Source organism: Oncorhynchus tshawytscha, linkage group LG15 (genome assembly GCF_018296145.1).
Source record: "Oncorhynchus tshawytscha isolate Ot180627B linkage group LG15, Otsh_v2.0, whole genome shotgun sequence".
In the NCBI taxonomy this organism is placed as follows: domain Eukaryota; kingdom Metazoa; phylum Chordata; class Actinopteri; order Salmoniformes; family Salmonidae; genus Oncorhynchus; species Oncorhynchus tshawytscha.
The window spans coordinates 26,378,121-26,392,328 of record NC_056443.1 but is presented as its reverse complement, the minus strand read 5'-3'; the positions used below and the strand labels follow the sequence as shown (position 1 = coordinate 26,392,328).

At 42.5% G+C, this 14,208-nt stretch overlaps 1 protein-coding gene across 2 annotated transcripts in view; it reads left to right on the top strand.

The window, feature by feature from the left end:
- Window positions 1-343: 343 nt before the first annotated feature.
- The window catches only part of LOC112214731 (tetraspanin-5), a 36,675-nt gene continuing 22,810 nt past the window's right edge, over window positions 344-14,208 (top strand). Inside the window, exon 1 of one of the 2 annotated variants that reach the window (XM_042298384.1) lies at window positions 344-713. In XM_042298384.1, the coding sequence (XP_042154318.1) occupies window positions 633-713 (81 nt within the window). In that variant the 5' untranslated portion in view covers window positions 344-632. The remainder of the gene's footprint in view (window positions 714-14,208) is intronic. The other variant, XM_042298385.1, reaches the window with a different exon arrangement.

Sequence of the window (14,208 nt, the reverse complement as noted above, 5' to 3'; positions counted from 1 at the left end):
AAACTAGCTAAATATGTTTGTTTGGTTACCATGGCAACCACTGTAGCCTAAGTTTGCTAGCTACTTCAGTGGTTGTTGAACACATTTCTAGTGGCAAATGTATAGACATGGTATTAACGAGATAATCAACGAGGGGCTCGCTCTATGCATTATCTGGAAAATAATGCAACTTTGTGGAAGGTAAATTACAGTCTGCTTGCGCGTTCGAACACACATTCTACATAGTTAATTATTTTCCATAGAACGCATAACCTTTTCTTGAGTATCCTTTATACATCATTTGAAGGAGTTATTGTCATTGCAATGCTTTGAAATGCGGGCTTTTATTTTGAAGGTTTCCTCATTATCATACGAACGTGACCTCGTTTGTGCTGCGGGCAGAATACTAGTCAGTTAGTTCTAAATACAAAGCCTAGTAGGTTGACGTTTGTTGCTCTTTCCTGTGTTGGATTGTGCATTGTTCTACTCTTGTCATTGTGGCATCCGTATCAAGGGATAGGCTACATTATGTTTATTTTATTTGGATGAATCGAGCAGGCAGCAAGTTGCAAGAACTGGATCGCTGAACCTGCCACTTGCGAGCCCATGATCCCGTTGACTTGAAGCGTACTGTATGTTGATGAAATTCAAGCATGTCAGGAAAACAATTTAAAGGTCATGAAGTCAGTTGCTGCATCAAATATTTTATTTTTGGATTTAACATAATATTTTGGGTAAGTGTTTTCTTATTTTTGCTATATTTGTCTCATTGTTTTTCATTGGGCAATCTTCAATCCATGTTGTTAAATTAAACAGTAGGCCCCATCTAGAGGAAATGGCTTCATAAATTAAATGATAATTTGTCATTTGTTCATGCTTATTTTACGACCAATCCCTCACAAGCTAGCTAGGTCTATAATAATAGGCTATAATAGCCGATGATAAACATTCAAATGTGATCGTTTGATATGTGAATAGCAGCAAAACCTTTTGTTTGTGTTGATATGCATTACAAGCGCTTTTTAATCTTGCTTATTTAGATTTGTTGACATACACAATAGCCTTCACATACTGTAGGCTGCTACCCAGAGCACTTTTTAATTTAAAATCGCCTACACTCCAGTGTCCCCGGTAATCCGCTTTCTGTCCTTGTTTGTCGTGACGAACTCACGTACGTGACACGTGAGAAGCTTATTGTCCTCACATGCAAATGTATGAATACACATGAATATGCAATATATCATCATCAGACAACATTATGTCGCATTCAATTCCCACTGCGTAAGAAAGTACACTAGGCCTGATTTGAAGGTTCTTCCCGAGCAGTGGCGACCTGTCATTCATGGCAGGTGCAGAGCCCCACATTTGTTGTTGTTGCCTGTTTTGCATGTTATTTTGGCATTAATACGTGTCACACATCCGTTTGCAAACAATGTACAACAAAACGAATTAATAAAGCTTCCATACAAATATGGATATTCTCTTCTTTGCTTTCTTGAGTAAGGCAGCTCCAAAATGCAGGTGTTTCAGCCACATTTTATGCAGTGCTAGCTCGCTGTAGCTTATGCTTTCAGTACTAGATTAATTCTCTGATCCTTTGATTGGGGTGGACAACATGTCAGTTCATGTTGCAAGAGCTCTGATAGGTTGGAGGACGTCCTCCGGAAGTTGTCATAATTACTGTGTAAGTCTATGGAAGGGGGTGAGAACCAAGAGCCTCCTAGGATTTGTATTGAAGTCAATGTACCAAGAGTAGGATGGAAGCTAGATGTCCTCTAGCTACACCCTGGTACTACCCTACAGAGTGCTGTTGAGGCTACTGTAGGCTTTCATTACAAAACAGCGTGTTTTAATCAATTATTTGGTGAAATGTGAATATATTTAGAATAGTTTTATCTAAAAATTATAACTTTTTAAATGTAATTTTTAAAAAAAGAATACGTTTACTGAGGAGGATGGTCCTCCCCTTCCTCCTATGAGGAGCCTCCACTGGTGTCGAGGAAATCATGCGTGTCGTAGAAAAGCAAAATTAAAAAGGAATTAGTGCAGGTGCAAAAATAAGTGAACCTCAAGTTGCATTGGTTAAATCAAGTAGGTAAGTAGAATCAGGTGGGTAAATAATTGGGTACAAAATGAACCAATCAAAGGAGAGATTGTTAGGAAAGAGTTTGGGTGGGACTGATAAATAGAGATAAGAAACGTGGTCAGTTTGGTGTTACCCATCCAGGTGAATACAAACCGCACCATGCCGAGAGGAAAGGAGATCTCAGAGGACATCAGTCTGGGGAAGGCTAAACAATCATCTCAAAAATATTTGAGCTCCATGAGTCCACTGTGAGGCAAATCATTTACAAATAGAGAGCATTTAATATGACAGCAACTCGGCCTAGAAGTGGACGCCCTTCCAAAATATCCCCAAGAGCCACAAGAACAATAGTAAATCAGGTAAAAGCCAACCCAAACATAACATCTAGAGATTTGCAGACCTCCCTTGCTGCATCTCAGGTAACTGTGTGTGCTTCAACAATAAGAACACTGAATCGAAATGCCATTAATGAGAGGGTTGCTAGGAAGAAGCCTCTGCTGTCAAAAATAACCAAAATGCCCTTCTTAACTTTGCCAGAGACCACCTTATCCCAACAGTAAAGCATGGTGGTGTGAATGTCAAGATCTGGAGCTGCTTTTCCTCCTCTGGACCTGGATGACTCCACATCATTAAAGGGAACCATGAATTCTGAGGTATACCAGGAGATTCTTGAACAGAATGTCAGGCCATCAGTAAAGGAGCTAAAGCTGGGCCGAAAATTGATCTTCCAGCAAGACAATGACCCGAAAGTATTGAAGCAAATCTACCAAAGAATGGCTCAGGAGAAGGACGATTTGTGTTTTCGGTTGGCCAAGTCAAAGTCCTGACCTAAATCCAGTCTAGATGCTATGGCAGGACCTGAAGCGGGCAGTTCATGCCAGACACCCCTCAAACTTCACACAATTGGCTGAGTTCTGTAAGGAGGAGTGGGCAAAAATCCCTCAAAACAGATGTCAGAGACTGAATACTGGCTATAGGAGACGTTTACTCCAAGTTATCGCTGCTAATGGAGGTGTCACAAGCTATTGACTGAAGGGGTTCACATATTTTTGCAAACATCAAATCTGAGTTTCTGTTAAATAAACCACTTTTGTTAAATAAACAATGAAAATATATATATTTTTTGTTTCTGTCATTAAAGGATTTTATGTTTATTTTAATATTCTATAGCAAAATAATTACCAGCCCTGTAGGTTTCACATACTTTCAAGCAGCACTGTAAATTGTCAGTAGAAACTATGTTTGTTTAAGCAAGTCAGCCACATCAGCTTTTTTTTAAAGGCAGTAAATGAGGCTGAATTAACTGTTTCACTGCCAGACAAGGCTCTGCTGATAGCCAGGTGTAGTGATGGTAAGGTGTTGGGACTGATGTTGGGACAGGTTTATGGCCCTAACAGTTTGTTGGCACCATTTGTCACTGTTATAGTGCAATTAATTTATTGATTCGTGTTGTGTAGTGGCTTTGCTGGCATGCATCCTAATTATAATTTTTTTGTTTGACCAACCAAGATTTACATGCTAAAATCGCCACTGATTCCAAGACAGTTTAGGTGTGTTAGTGTTAGGTGAACAATAATCTAATTGTGACTAGGCCAATTAGTGAATTGTCTCAATTCTACTGCGAAACTATAGCCTACCATTGATTGCTGGACTACGAGTACACACTGAAAAGGGAGGATAGCTTCTAAAGCTCCAACCATTATTTCAGGGACTTCATCTCAGACACAGGAAGAGCTCATTATAGAATACCCAGTAGCTGGAAAAATGTACTAAATAAACCTCTCAGATTCTATTGTTGGTGGAACATGTTTTCTTATTCTCATTTTGTTTCAACTTCTCTCTTCGAGAAATGCACAAGCCTGAGCTTAATAGTAATTTCTCATCTCCAGAGGGACAAAGACAATAACAATGTTGAAATATAATAACCGTATGGGCCGGATAATCTAATTTGGCTCTTCAACGTCTTTCCCTGAAGGATGGCCCTGTATGGTTTTGGACTGGGAATAGAAGACTAGAGATATTCTCCGCTTGTCCCATTCAGATGATGTCACGTCGAGGTCATGTGACTCTCTCGGGTCTCATTCTGGCTCACAGGAGTTTGGCTGAATTGATACCGACAGGCCGGTTTCCTGGTAAATTCAATGCTAATGTAATCCCATTCAACGCCCTCCATTGCCTTTGTTTCCCTCAACCCCTCCACCCCTCCCTCTGTCCACCCTCCTAAATTCTTTCCCATTCGCCATTGTCTGCTTTCAGTGCCGTTTGCCATGTCCATGACCATGAGAGCCAGTGTTGTACTGATTTGGCCATTAGTGAGGTCTTCAGTAATGGGGCAGCAAGTGCCTGTTTAACCTTTCATGTTAGTGCACCTGCAATGTAGCCATGTCGCTGGCATGCTTAGGCCTATAAAATATGTGCTTTTGATATTTTTCGTAAAGCTGATAAACTACAGGGCTACAACTTAAATGTCTTTGGAAGGGAACTGAATGCGTCTTCCGTATTTAACCCAACCCCTCTGAATCAGAGTGGTGCGGGGGTCTGCTGTAATTGACATCCTTGTCTTCAGTGCCCTGGGAACAGTGGGTTAACTGCCTTGCTCAGGGGCAGAACGACACATTTTTACCTTGTCAGCTCGGGGATTCGATCCAGCAATCTTTCAGTTACTGGCCCAACACTCTAACCACTACCTGCCGCCCCAGGGTACCGTGCATTGTGTAATACATACACTACCGTTCAAAAGTTTGGGGTCACTTAGAAATGTTCTTGTTTTAGAATGAAAAGCTATTTTTTTGTCCATTAAAATAACATAAAATTGATCAGAAATACAGTGTAGACATTGTTAATGTTGTAAATGACTATTGTATCCCGGAGTCGCCTCTTCACAGTTGACGTTGAGATTCGTGTTTTGCGGGTACTATTGACAACATAAACAATGTCTACACTGTATTTCTTATCAATTCGATGTTATTTTGATAGACAAAATTATGTGCTTTTCTTTCAAAAACAAGGACATTTCTAAGTGACCCCAAACTTTTGAACGGTAGTGTAGGTGCATATGATATCAGATTTAACTAATGGAGCTAGTGAGCTGAAGAGAGGTTGTGTCAATAATTGATTGCTTTTCAATTAGATTATGAGTGCAGTGTCAGCCTGAAACTTTCTTTCATGGCATATGCTATCTGATCCAACACCTTCTCAAAAACGTTCTCTTTGTGTAGCCACACATTCACATGATGCCCAATGTAATTCATACATTCAGTATTTCCATATATTGTGCTACCACATAGTTGAGCGTGACTTTTGACGGCAGGTAGCTTAGTGATTTTAAGAGCTTTGGGCCAGTAACCGAAAGGTCGCTGGTTAGAGTCCCTGAGTCGACTAGGTGAAACATCTGTCTGTGCCCTTGAGCAAAGTTCCTGTAAGTCGCTCAGGATAAGAGTGTTTGCTAAATGACTAAAATGTAAAGGTTGTAACTCACTGAATGCACTCAACCACTTTTTAACATGATCATTTATAACCCAAATAATTTTGTTCTTTCTGGTATTGGAAGTCAGTATTTGCATTATATAAAAGTTGTATCTACACTACATTCTATCAACATTACAGAATGTTCTCATGGAGTTGTAATGAACTGAATGTCAGTGGATAAATGAAGGCTTTGGACACAGCTATAGTAATAGAACCGTAGCCAGGAGACTGGTCCGTCTGGGACCAAAGTCTGGAGGACCTCGCAGTGTGTGGTGAAGTTCGGGGTAACATGTTGCACAATTGGAGTCTTTACAAAACAAGAACCATGGAAACCAAAGGGTTAGGGTGTAATTTGTCACTGTCACGTCAGTAGATCTAGTTAAATCTGTATGGACACAGAGGAGTGTGGGGGAAATATGGCTATAGCTTTATACAGTATGATAATCCTCCTCGTCGCTTAAATCTATCCATGTGAGTTTAGACCGAGACCCCCGAGAGTGTTGAAATAATGCTGAAATTGACATTTATCCTCTGGCCCTTGGAGATATTCTCATTTTAATCCGTTCTGATATAGTGTCTGACGGTTTTAGGATTTGTCTCGTTGTCAATCATCTCTGAAGCAATACTCTCAGTCCAACCAAGGAGTGTGAATCTGTGTAGCATAATGTAGGTCTATCCCCCAAAAGCCACCCTATTCCTTACACATAGTGCACTACTTTTGACCAGAGGTCATTGGGCCCATGGTGAAAAGTAGTGCACTATATAGGGAATACGGTGCCTTATACGGTGCCTTTTGGGACGTCTCTCTTTATGTATTGATTTGACACACATGCGTATTGGTGGACTTCTTTTCCCAATGTCTCTCCCATAGCTCAATGCTTAGTGCTTAGCTCTGTGCTCCCCAGCAGCCCAGTTAACTTCACCAGCACCCCCTCCACCAATCTAGACACTAGAGGCGTCGCCATAGAAACAGCATGAGCTTGCACTCCGACATTTGGCTCCACTGCAATATTTATGTGAGCTGTGTAAAAGACCCTCCAGAAAATGTCCGGGACATCGTCAGGTCAAGTTACCTACATTTGAATGTGTATAGGTTTTTGGAAAAGCTATCAGGTCTTGCCACCCATTTTAATATTCAATGTCATCTCAGGGAATTAAAGTGACAGTATGCATTTTCCTGTGCCAATGTCGCACTTGTCTTGTTTTCAATGGCTGAAGGGAGAATTAATTATAGAGAGGGTTATAATTCACACACGTTTTTACAAACAAATAACTAGTATTTATGTGTACTAGTCAAAGTAACCTTTAATCCATCTTTCAATGATGCAGATATAAAATATACCTTACCCTAACATGTTAGATGGTTTATTTTATTTAGGGTGTCTTCAATTATCATGGCTCTCTCTTCCCTCAACCAGGTTACCTTCAAAATGGTACCCAGTGGACCAGATCCACTTTCTCTTTTCTTAAGAGCCGCGTATGGGGCTTCAAAACATACAGTAAACGAACCATATCTAGACTACGTGATCCACAGTGTTGATAAGGTGGCTCTGATACAGCATTGAACAACCTGAGATTTAACACCATTATTCTCTTCCCAAAGTCAGTCATCATGGATAGGGTGGCAGGTAGCCTAATGGTTAAGAACGTTGGGCTAGTAACCGAAAGGTCACTGGTTTGAATCCGTAAGCCGACTAAGTGAAAAATCTGCTGATGTGCCCTTGAGCAAGGCACTTAACCCTAATTGCTCCTGTAAGTCGCTCTGGATAAGAGTTTCTGCTAAATGACTCAATTGTAAATATATGAAAATACAGCTTACTTTCTATTCTCACTTTTAACTCCATTGTCTCTGTCATGAAATCAAAACTAGGACTGTAATTACACAGTAATGATAATACTGATTGTGGTTGTGTGATGGCTTATTCTGCTCCCACTCTGTTACAGTGACATTGTGAGTGTCAGTTATTACAGTGGCATGTTTGGTATGAGCATGTCATGCAGGGTTATATGTGACCGTGAGCCAAGCTGAGATGAGGGACAGGTCCAGGTCCTCTCTGACGTCACGACAACGGATGCCTTTAGGAGTTGGCTCGTAGTTGAGGAGAAGGAACTTAGCAACCAGGTTGTTCTTAGGAATCATCTGGCAGATGATCTGTAAAGAGGAGCAGCACACCTCTAACTTTCGATCATCCTTAGTTCGATGATCAATGATGCAAGTTCATTGCCACTTTGGAGAAGAATAACTGCAAGGTCATTACATGTAAAAGGAAGGCCCAATATTGTTGGCCAAGGTGATGGTCATATTTACTCTCCGTCATTGGCAGGGCCCCACTAGGCAAAAACTTGTTGAATCAAAGTTGTTTCCACGTCATTTAAATAAAAATGACGGACATTGATGTAATTGTCCTCCAAAACCCAGCCTGAGTAACAGTCTGTTTGTGCTAGCATGTTTGGCTGGACAATGACAGCAATGGAGTTGGCAAGAGCACAAACTGATCTGGGACCAGTCTACCCAAAACCACCCTTATTGTCATCTGTTACATTTGCCAAAACCCCTCAGTTTACAAACACAAATATTAGGGCCTACCTGTATTCGGTAACAGCTGGAAGAGGTTGCTTTAACTGGGACATATGTTTGAGTTACAGCTGGGGTTTCTGTGTTTGTATGAGAACATCAAGCTACCACATTTCTGTGTATCTCTCCATTTGTGATTTGTGTGAATGTTTGCATGTCTGAATGTGTGTGTGTGTGTGCCGTGTATGTGTTTATTGACAGTGTGAAACCCCCAGCTGATGAGGCTTAGCTGTTTCTCGTGTTAGTACAGCCTATTGATCCAAGCCCTTGGGGTGTTCCGACCATCAGGACAAACAGGACTGCTCATTCTGCCTCACTGGTCACAGATGTCAGTTCAACGTCTAGTTTTGATTTACATTTGGTTGAGTTGTCAACTAAATGTGAATTCAACGTGAAATCAACAAAATAATTCACAATGTCATTGGATTTAGGTTAAAAGTTGTGAAAAAAAGACAATTCCCTTACATTGATGACTTAAAAAAAATATAATTTGTTTTCCACATTGATTCAATGTCATCACATAGACATTTTGTTGTTGATATGATGTGGAAAGTGTTTGCCTAGTGGGGCCCTGCCACTGACAGACAGTAAATATGATTATCACTATGGCTATCAATATTGGGCTTTGCTTTTACATGTAAGGACCTTGCAGTTATTCTTCTCCAGGGTGTCAATGAACTTGCATCGTTGATCATTGAACAAAGGCTGATTGAAAGTTAGAGGTGTGCTGCTCCTCTTTACAGCTCAGCTCATGTAGCCACACATCTCTTTTGGTTGTGGCACCGTCTTTGCACTCCCCCCTAGCCTCTGATCTCAGACCAGCCCTTAACCAACAGCTCTGTATTACAACCACATGAAGTGGCTCTTGGTTCAATAGCCACTCTGACAAGGTCCGCTGTTGCTGGCTTGTAGATGCAGCAGTTTGTTCTTATCATTCAGTGACATTATAGGACAAGCAGAGTTAAACATAGCTGGCTGACATGGCCTGATCAAGACAAGCTGGAAGGGTGGAGCGCTTGGGCTTGTCCCGTTCACTTGTTGTTGGGATTGGCCCCGGCATTCAGTCTGCTTCCAAATGCCCGGCCCCCACCCCACAGCATCCTCTCAGACAGACAGGCAGAAGGATGAACAGGCAGAAAAACAGAATAGACAGACAGGTAGTTAGACAGACGGGCATATAAACAGACAGGAAGGCAGATAAACAGGCAGGCAGGCACATAGGCAGGCAAATAGACAGGCAGACAGACAGACAGACAGGCAGATCGATAGACAGGCAGTTAGACAGACATGCAGACACTCAACTTACCCTGAGACAGTGGTTTTAGATGTTACCACCAAGCCTACCTTTAGTTCTGTCAAACTGAGATAAACCTGGAATTTAAAGGGCTTCAAAATTTCAATCCTCTTTTCTCTTTGCACAAAGTCACTTGTCCCTGTCATATCCTCACATGGTCTCTCCAATAATTGCTATGCGGATTAGAGGTCGACCGATTAATCGGAATATCAAGTTTTCATAACTATCGGAAATCTGTATTTTTGGGCGCCGATTTGCAGCTTATTTAAAAAAAAATGTTTTTTTAAATATATATTTTTTATACCTTTATTTAACTAGGCAAGTCAGTTAAGAACACATTCTTATTTTCAATGACGGCCTAGGAACGGTGTGTTAACTGCCTTGTTCAGGGGCAGAACGACAGATTTTCACCTTGTCAGCTCGGGGGATCCAATCTTGCAATCTTACAGTTAACGAGTCCAATGCAATAACGACCTGCCTCTCTCTCGTTGCACTCCACAAGGAGACTGCCTGTTACGTGAATGCAGTAAGCCAAGGTAAGTTGCTAGCTAACATTAAACTTATCTTTTAAAAAACAATCAATCATAATCACTAGTTAACTATACATGGTTGATGATATTACTAGATATTATCTAGCGTGTCCTGCGTTGCATATAATCTGACTGAGCATACAAGCATACAAGTATCTAAGTATCTGACTGAGCGGTGGTAGGCAGAAGCAGACACGTAAACATTCATTCAAACAGCACTTTCGTGCGTTTTAACAGTAGCTCTTCGTTGTGCGTCAAGCATTCCGCTGTTTATGACTTCAAGCTTATCAACTCCCGAGATGAGGCTCGTGTAACCGAAGTGAAATGGCTAGCTAGTTAGCGCGCACTAATTGACGTTGTGTTGCTGGTTCGAGCCCAGGGAGGAGCGAGGAGAGGGATGGAAGCTAGGGACATCAGAGACTGTAACGTTCTTTGCTTCACGGAAACATGACTCACTGGAGAGACGCTATCCGAGGCGGTGCAGCCAGCGGGTTTCTCCACGCATCGCGCCGACAGAAACAAACATCTTTCTGGTAAGAAGAGGGGCGGGGGCGTATGCCTTATGGCTAACGAGACATGGTGTGATGAAAGAAACATACAGGAACTTAAATCCTTCTGTTCACCTGATTTAGAATTCCTCACAATCAAATGTAGACCGCATTATCTACCAAGAGAATTCTCTTTGATTATAATCACAGCCGTATATATCCCCCCCCAAGCAGACACATCGATGGCTCTGAACGAACTTTATTTGACTCTTTGCAAACTGGAATCCATTTATCCGGAGGCTGCATTCATTGTAGCTGGGGATTTTAACAAGGCTAATCTGAAAACAAGACTCCCTAATTTTATCAGCATATCGATTGCGCAACCAGGGGTGGAAAAACCTTGGATCATTGTTACTCTAACTTCCGCGACGCATGTAAGGCCCTGCCCCGCCCTCCTTTCGGAAAAGCTGACCACGACTCCATTTTGTTGATCCCTGCCTACAGACAGAAACTAAAACAAGAGGCTCCCACGCTGAGGTCTGTCCAACGCTGGTCCGACCAAGCTGACTCCACACTCCAAGACTGCTTCCATCACGTGGACTGGGATATGTTTCATATTGCGTCAGATAACAATATTGACGAATACGCTGATTCGGTGTGCGAGTTCATTAGAACGTGCGTTGAAGATGTCGTTCCCATAGCAACGATTAAAACATTCCCTAACCAGAAACCGTGGATTGACGGCAGCATTCGCGTGAAACTGAAGGCGCGAACCACTGCTTTTAATCAGGGCAAGGTGACTGGTAACATGACCGAATACAAACAGTGCAGCTATTCCCTCCGCAAGGCTATCAAACAAGCTAAGCGTCAGTACAGAGACAAAGTAGAATCTCAATTCAACGGCTCAGACACGAGGCATGTGGCAGGGTCTACAGTCAATCACGGACTACAAGAAGAAATCCAGCCCAGTCACGGACCAGGATGTCTTGCTCCCAGGCAGACTAAATAACTTTTTTGCCCGCACATGCGGACTCTCCTTCACTGCAGCCGAGGTGAGTAAGACATTTAAACGTGTTAACCCTCGCAAGGCTGCAGGCCCAGACGGCATCCCCAGTCGCGCCCTCAGAGCATGCGCAGACCAGCTGGCAGGTGTGTTTACGGACATATTCAATCAATCCCTATACCAGTCTGCTGTTCCCACTTGCTTCAAGAGGGCCACCATTGTTCCTGTCCCCAAGAAAGCTAAGGTAACTGAGCTAAACGACTACCGCCCGTAGCACTCACTTCCATCATCATGAAGTGCTTTGAGAGACTAGTCAAGGACCATATCACCTCCACCCTACCTGACACCCTAGACCCACTCCAATTTGCTTACCGCCCAAATAGGTCCACAGACGATGCAATCTCAACCACACTGCACACTGCCCTAACCCATCTGGACAAGAGGAATACCTATGTGAGAATGCTGTTCATTGACTACAGCTCGGCATTCAACACCATAGTACCCTCCAAGTTCGTCATCAAGCTCGAGACCCTGGGTCTCGACCCCGCCCTGTGCAACTGGGTACTGGACTTCCTGACGGGCTGCCCCCAGGGGTAGGCAACAACATCTCCACCCCGCTGATCCTCAACACTGGGGCCCCACAAGGGTGCGTTCGGAGCCCTCTCCTGTACTCCCTGTTCACCCACGACTGCGTGGCCACGCACGCCTCCAACTCAATCATCAAGTTTGCGGACGACACAACAGTGGTAGGCTTGATTACCAACAACGACGAGACGGCCTACAGGGAGGAGGTGAAGGCCCTCGGAGTGTGGTGTCAGGAAAATAACCTCACACTCAACGTCAACAAAACTAAGGAGATGATTGTGGACTTCAGGAAACAGCAGAGGGAACACCCCCCGATCCACATCGATGGAACAGTAGTGGAGAGGGTAGCAAGTTTTAAGTTCCTCGGCATACACATCACAGACAAACTGAATTGGTCCACTCACACAGACAGCATCGTGAAGAAGGCGCAGCAGCGCCTCTTCAACCTCAGGAGGCTGAAGAAATTCGGCTTGTCACCAAAAGCACTCACAAACTTCTACAGATGCACAATCGAGAGCATCCTGGCGGGCTGTATCACCGCCTGGTACGGCAACTGCTCCGCCCACAACCGTAAGGCTCTCCAGAGGGTAGTGAGGTCTGCACAACGCATCACCGGGGGCAAACTACCTGCCCTCCAGGACACCTACACCACCCGATGTTACAGGAAGGCCATAAAGATCATCAAGGACATCAACCACCCGAGCCACTGCCTGTTCACCCCGCTATCATCCAGAAGGCGAGGTCAGTACAGGTGCATCAAAGCTGGGACCGAGAGACTGAAAAACAGCTTCTATCTCAAGGCCATCAGACTGTTAAACAGCCACCACTAACATTGAGTGGCTGCTGCCAACACACTGACACTGACACTGACTCAACTCCAGCCACTTTAATAATGGGAATTGATGGGAAATGATGTAAATATATCACTAGCCACTTTAAACAATGCTACCTTATATAATGTTACTTACCCTACATTAGTCATCTCATATGCATACGTATATACTGTACTCTATATCATCGACTGCATCCTATGTAATACATGTATCACTAGCCACTTTAACTATGCCACTTTGTTTACATACTCATCTCATATGTATATACTGTACTCGATACCATCTACTGTATCTTGCCTATGCTGCTCTGTACCATCACTCATTCATATATCCTTATGTACATATTCTTTATCCCCTTACACTGTGTATAAGACAGTAGTTTTGGAATTGTTAGTTAGATTACTTGTTGGTTATTACTGCATTGTCGGAACTAGAAGCACAAGCATTTTGCTACACTCACATTAACATCTGCTAACCATGTGTATGTGACAAATAAAATTTGATTTGATTTGAAGCTATACTGTTACACTAGCAATACTAAAGTGCCTATAAGAGCATCCAATAGTCAAAGGTTAATGAAATACAAATGGTATAGAGGGAAATAGTCCTATAATTCCTATAAGAACTACAACCTAAAATTTCTTACCTGGGAATATTGAAGATTCATGTTAAAAGGAACCACCAGCTTTCATATGTTCTCATTTTCTGAGCAAGGAACTGAAACGTTAGCTTTCTTACATAGCACATAATGCACTTTTACTTTCTTCTCCAACACTTTGTTTTTGCATTATTTAAACCAAATTGAACATGTTTCATTATTTACTTGAGGCTAAATTGATTTTATTGATGTATTATATTAAGTTAAAATAAGTGTTCATTCAGTATTGTTGTAATTATTACAAATGCATTTTTTAAAAATCGGCATCGGCTTTTTTGGTCCTCCAATAATCGGTATCAGCGCTGAAAAATCATAATCGGTCGATTATGGCAGACATCTCAGCTTGAATGCCGGCTCACCACTTCATGGCCAACCTCAACAAAACGGAGCTGCTTTTCCTCTCAGGAATGCCCGAGCATTCCATTCCGCCACTCAGCCCAGTCAAAGCTCTTCTCTGTCTTGGGACCCCAATGGAGGAACAACCTTCCCCCTAAAGTCAGGACAGTGTGGCGTCAAGGGGAACTGGCCATCTTCCGGAAACGTCTGAAATCCTACCTCTCTGAAGAGTATCTTAAATAACTTTCACACCCCCCGCTTCAAAAAAGGGCACTTTTCCTACTACCACTGACTTTGATGATAAATACTTTCTTCAGGGAAAATGTACTTGATGTACTTGTGATGTGTTGTTGTTGTCTCATCAAGCTATCTT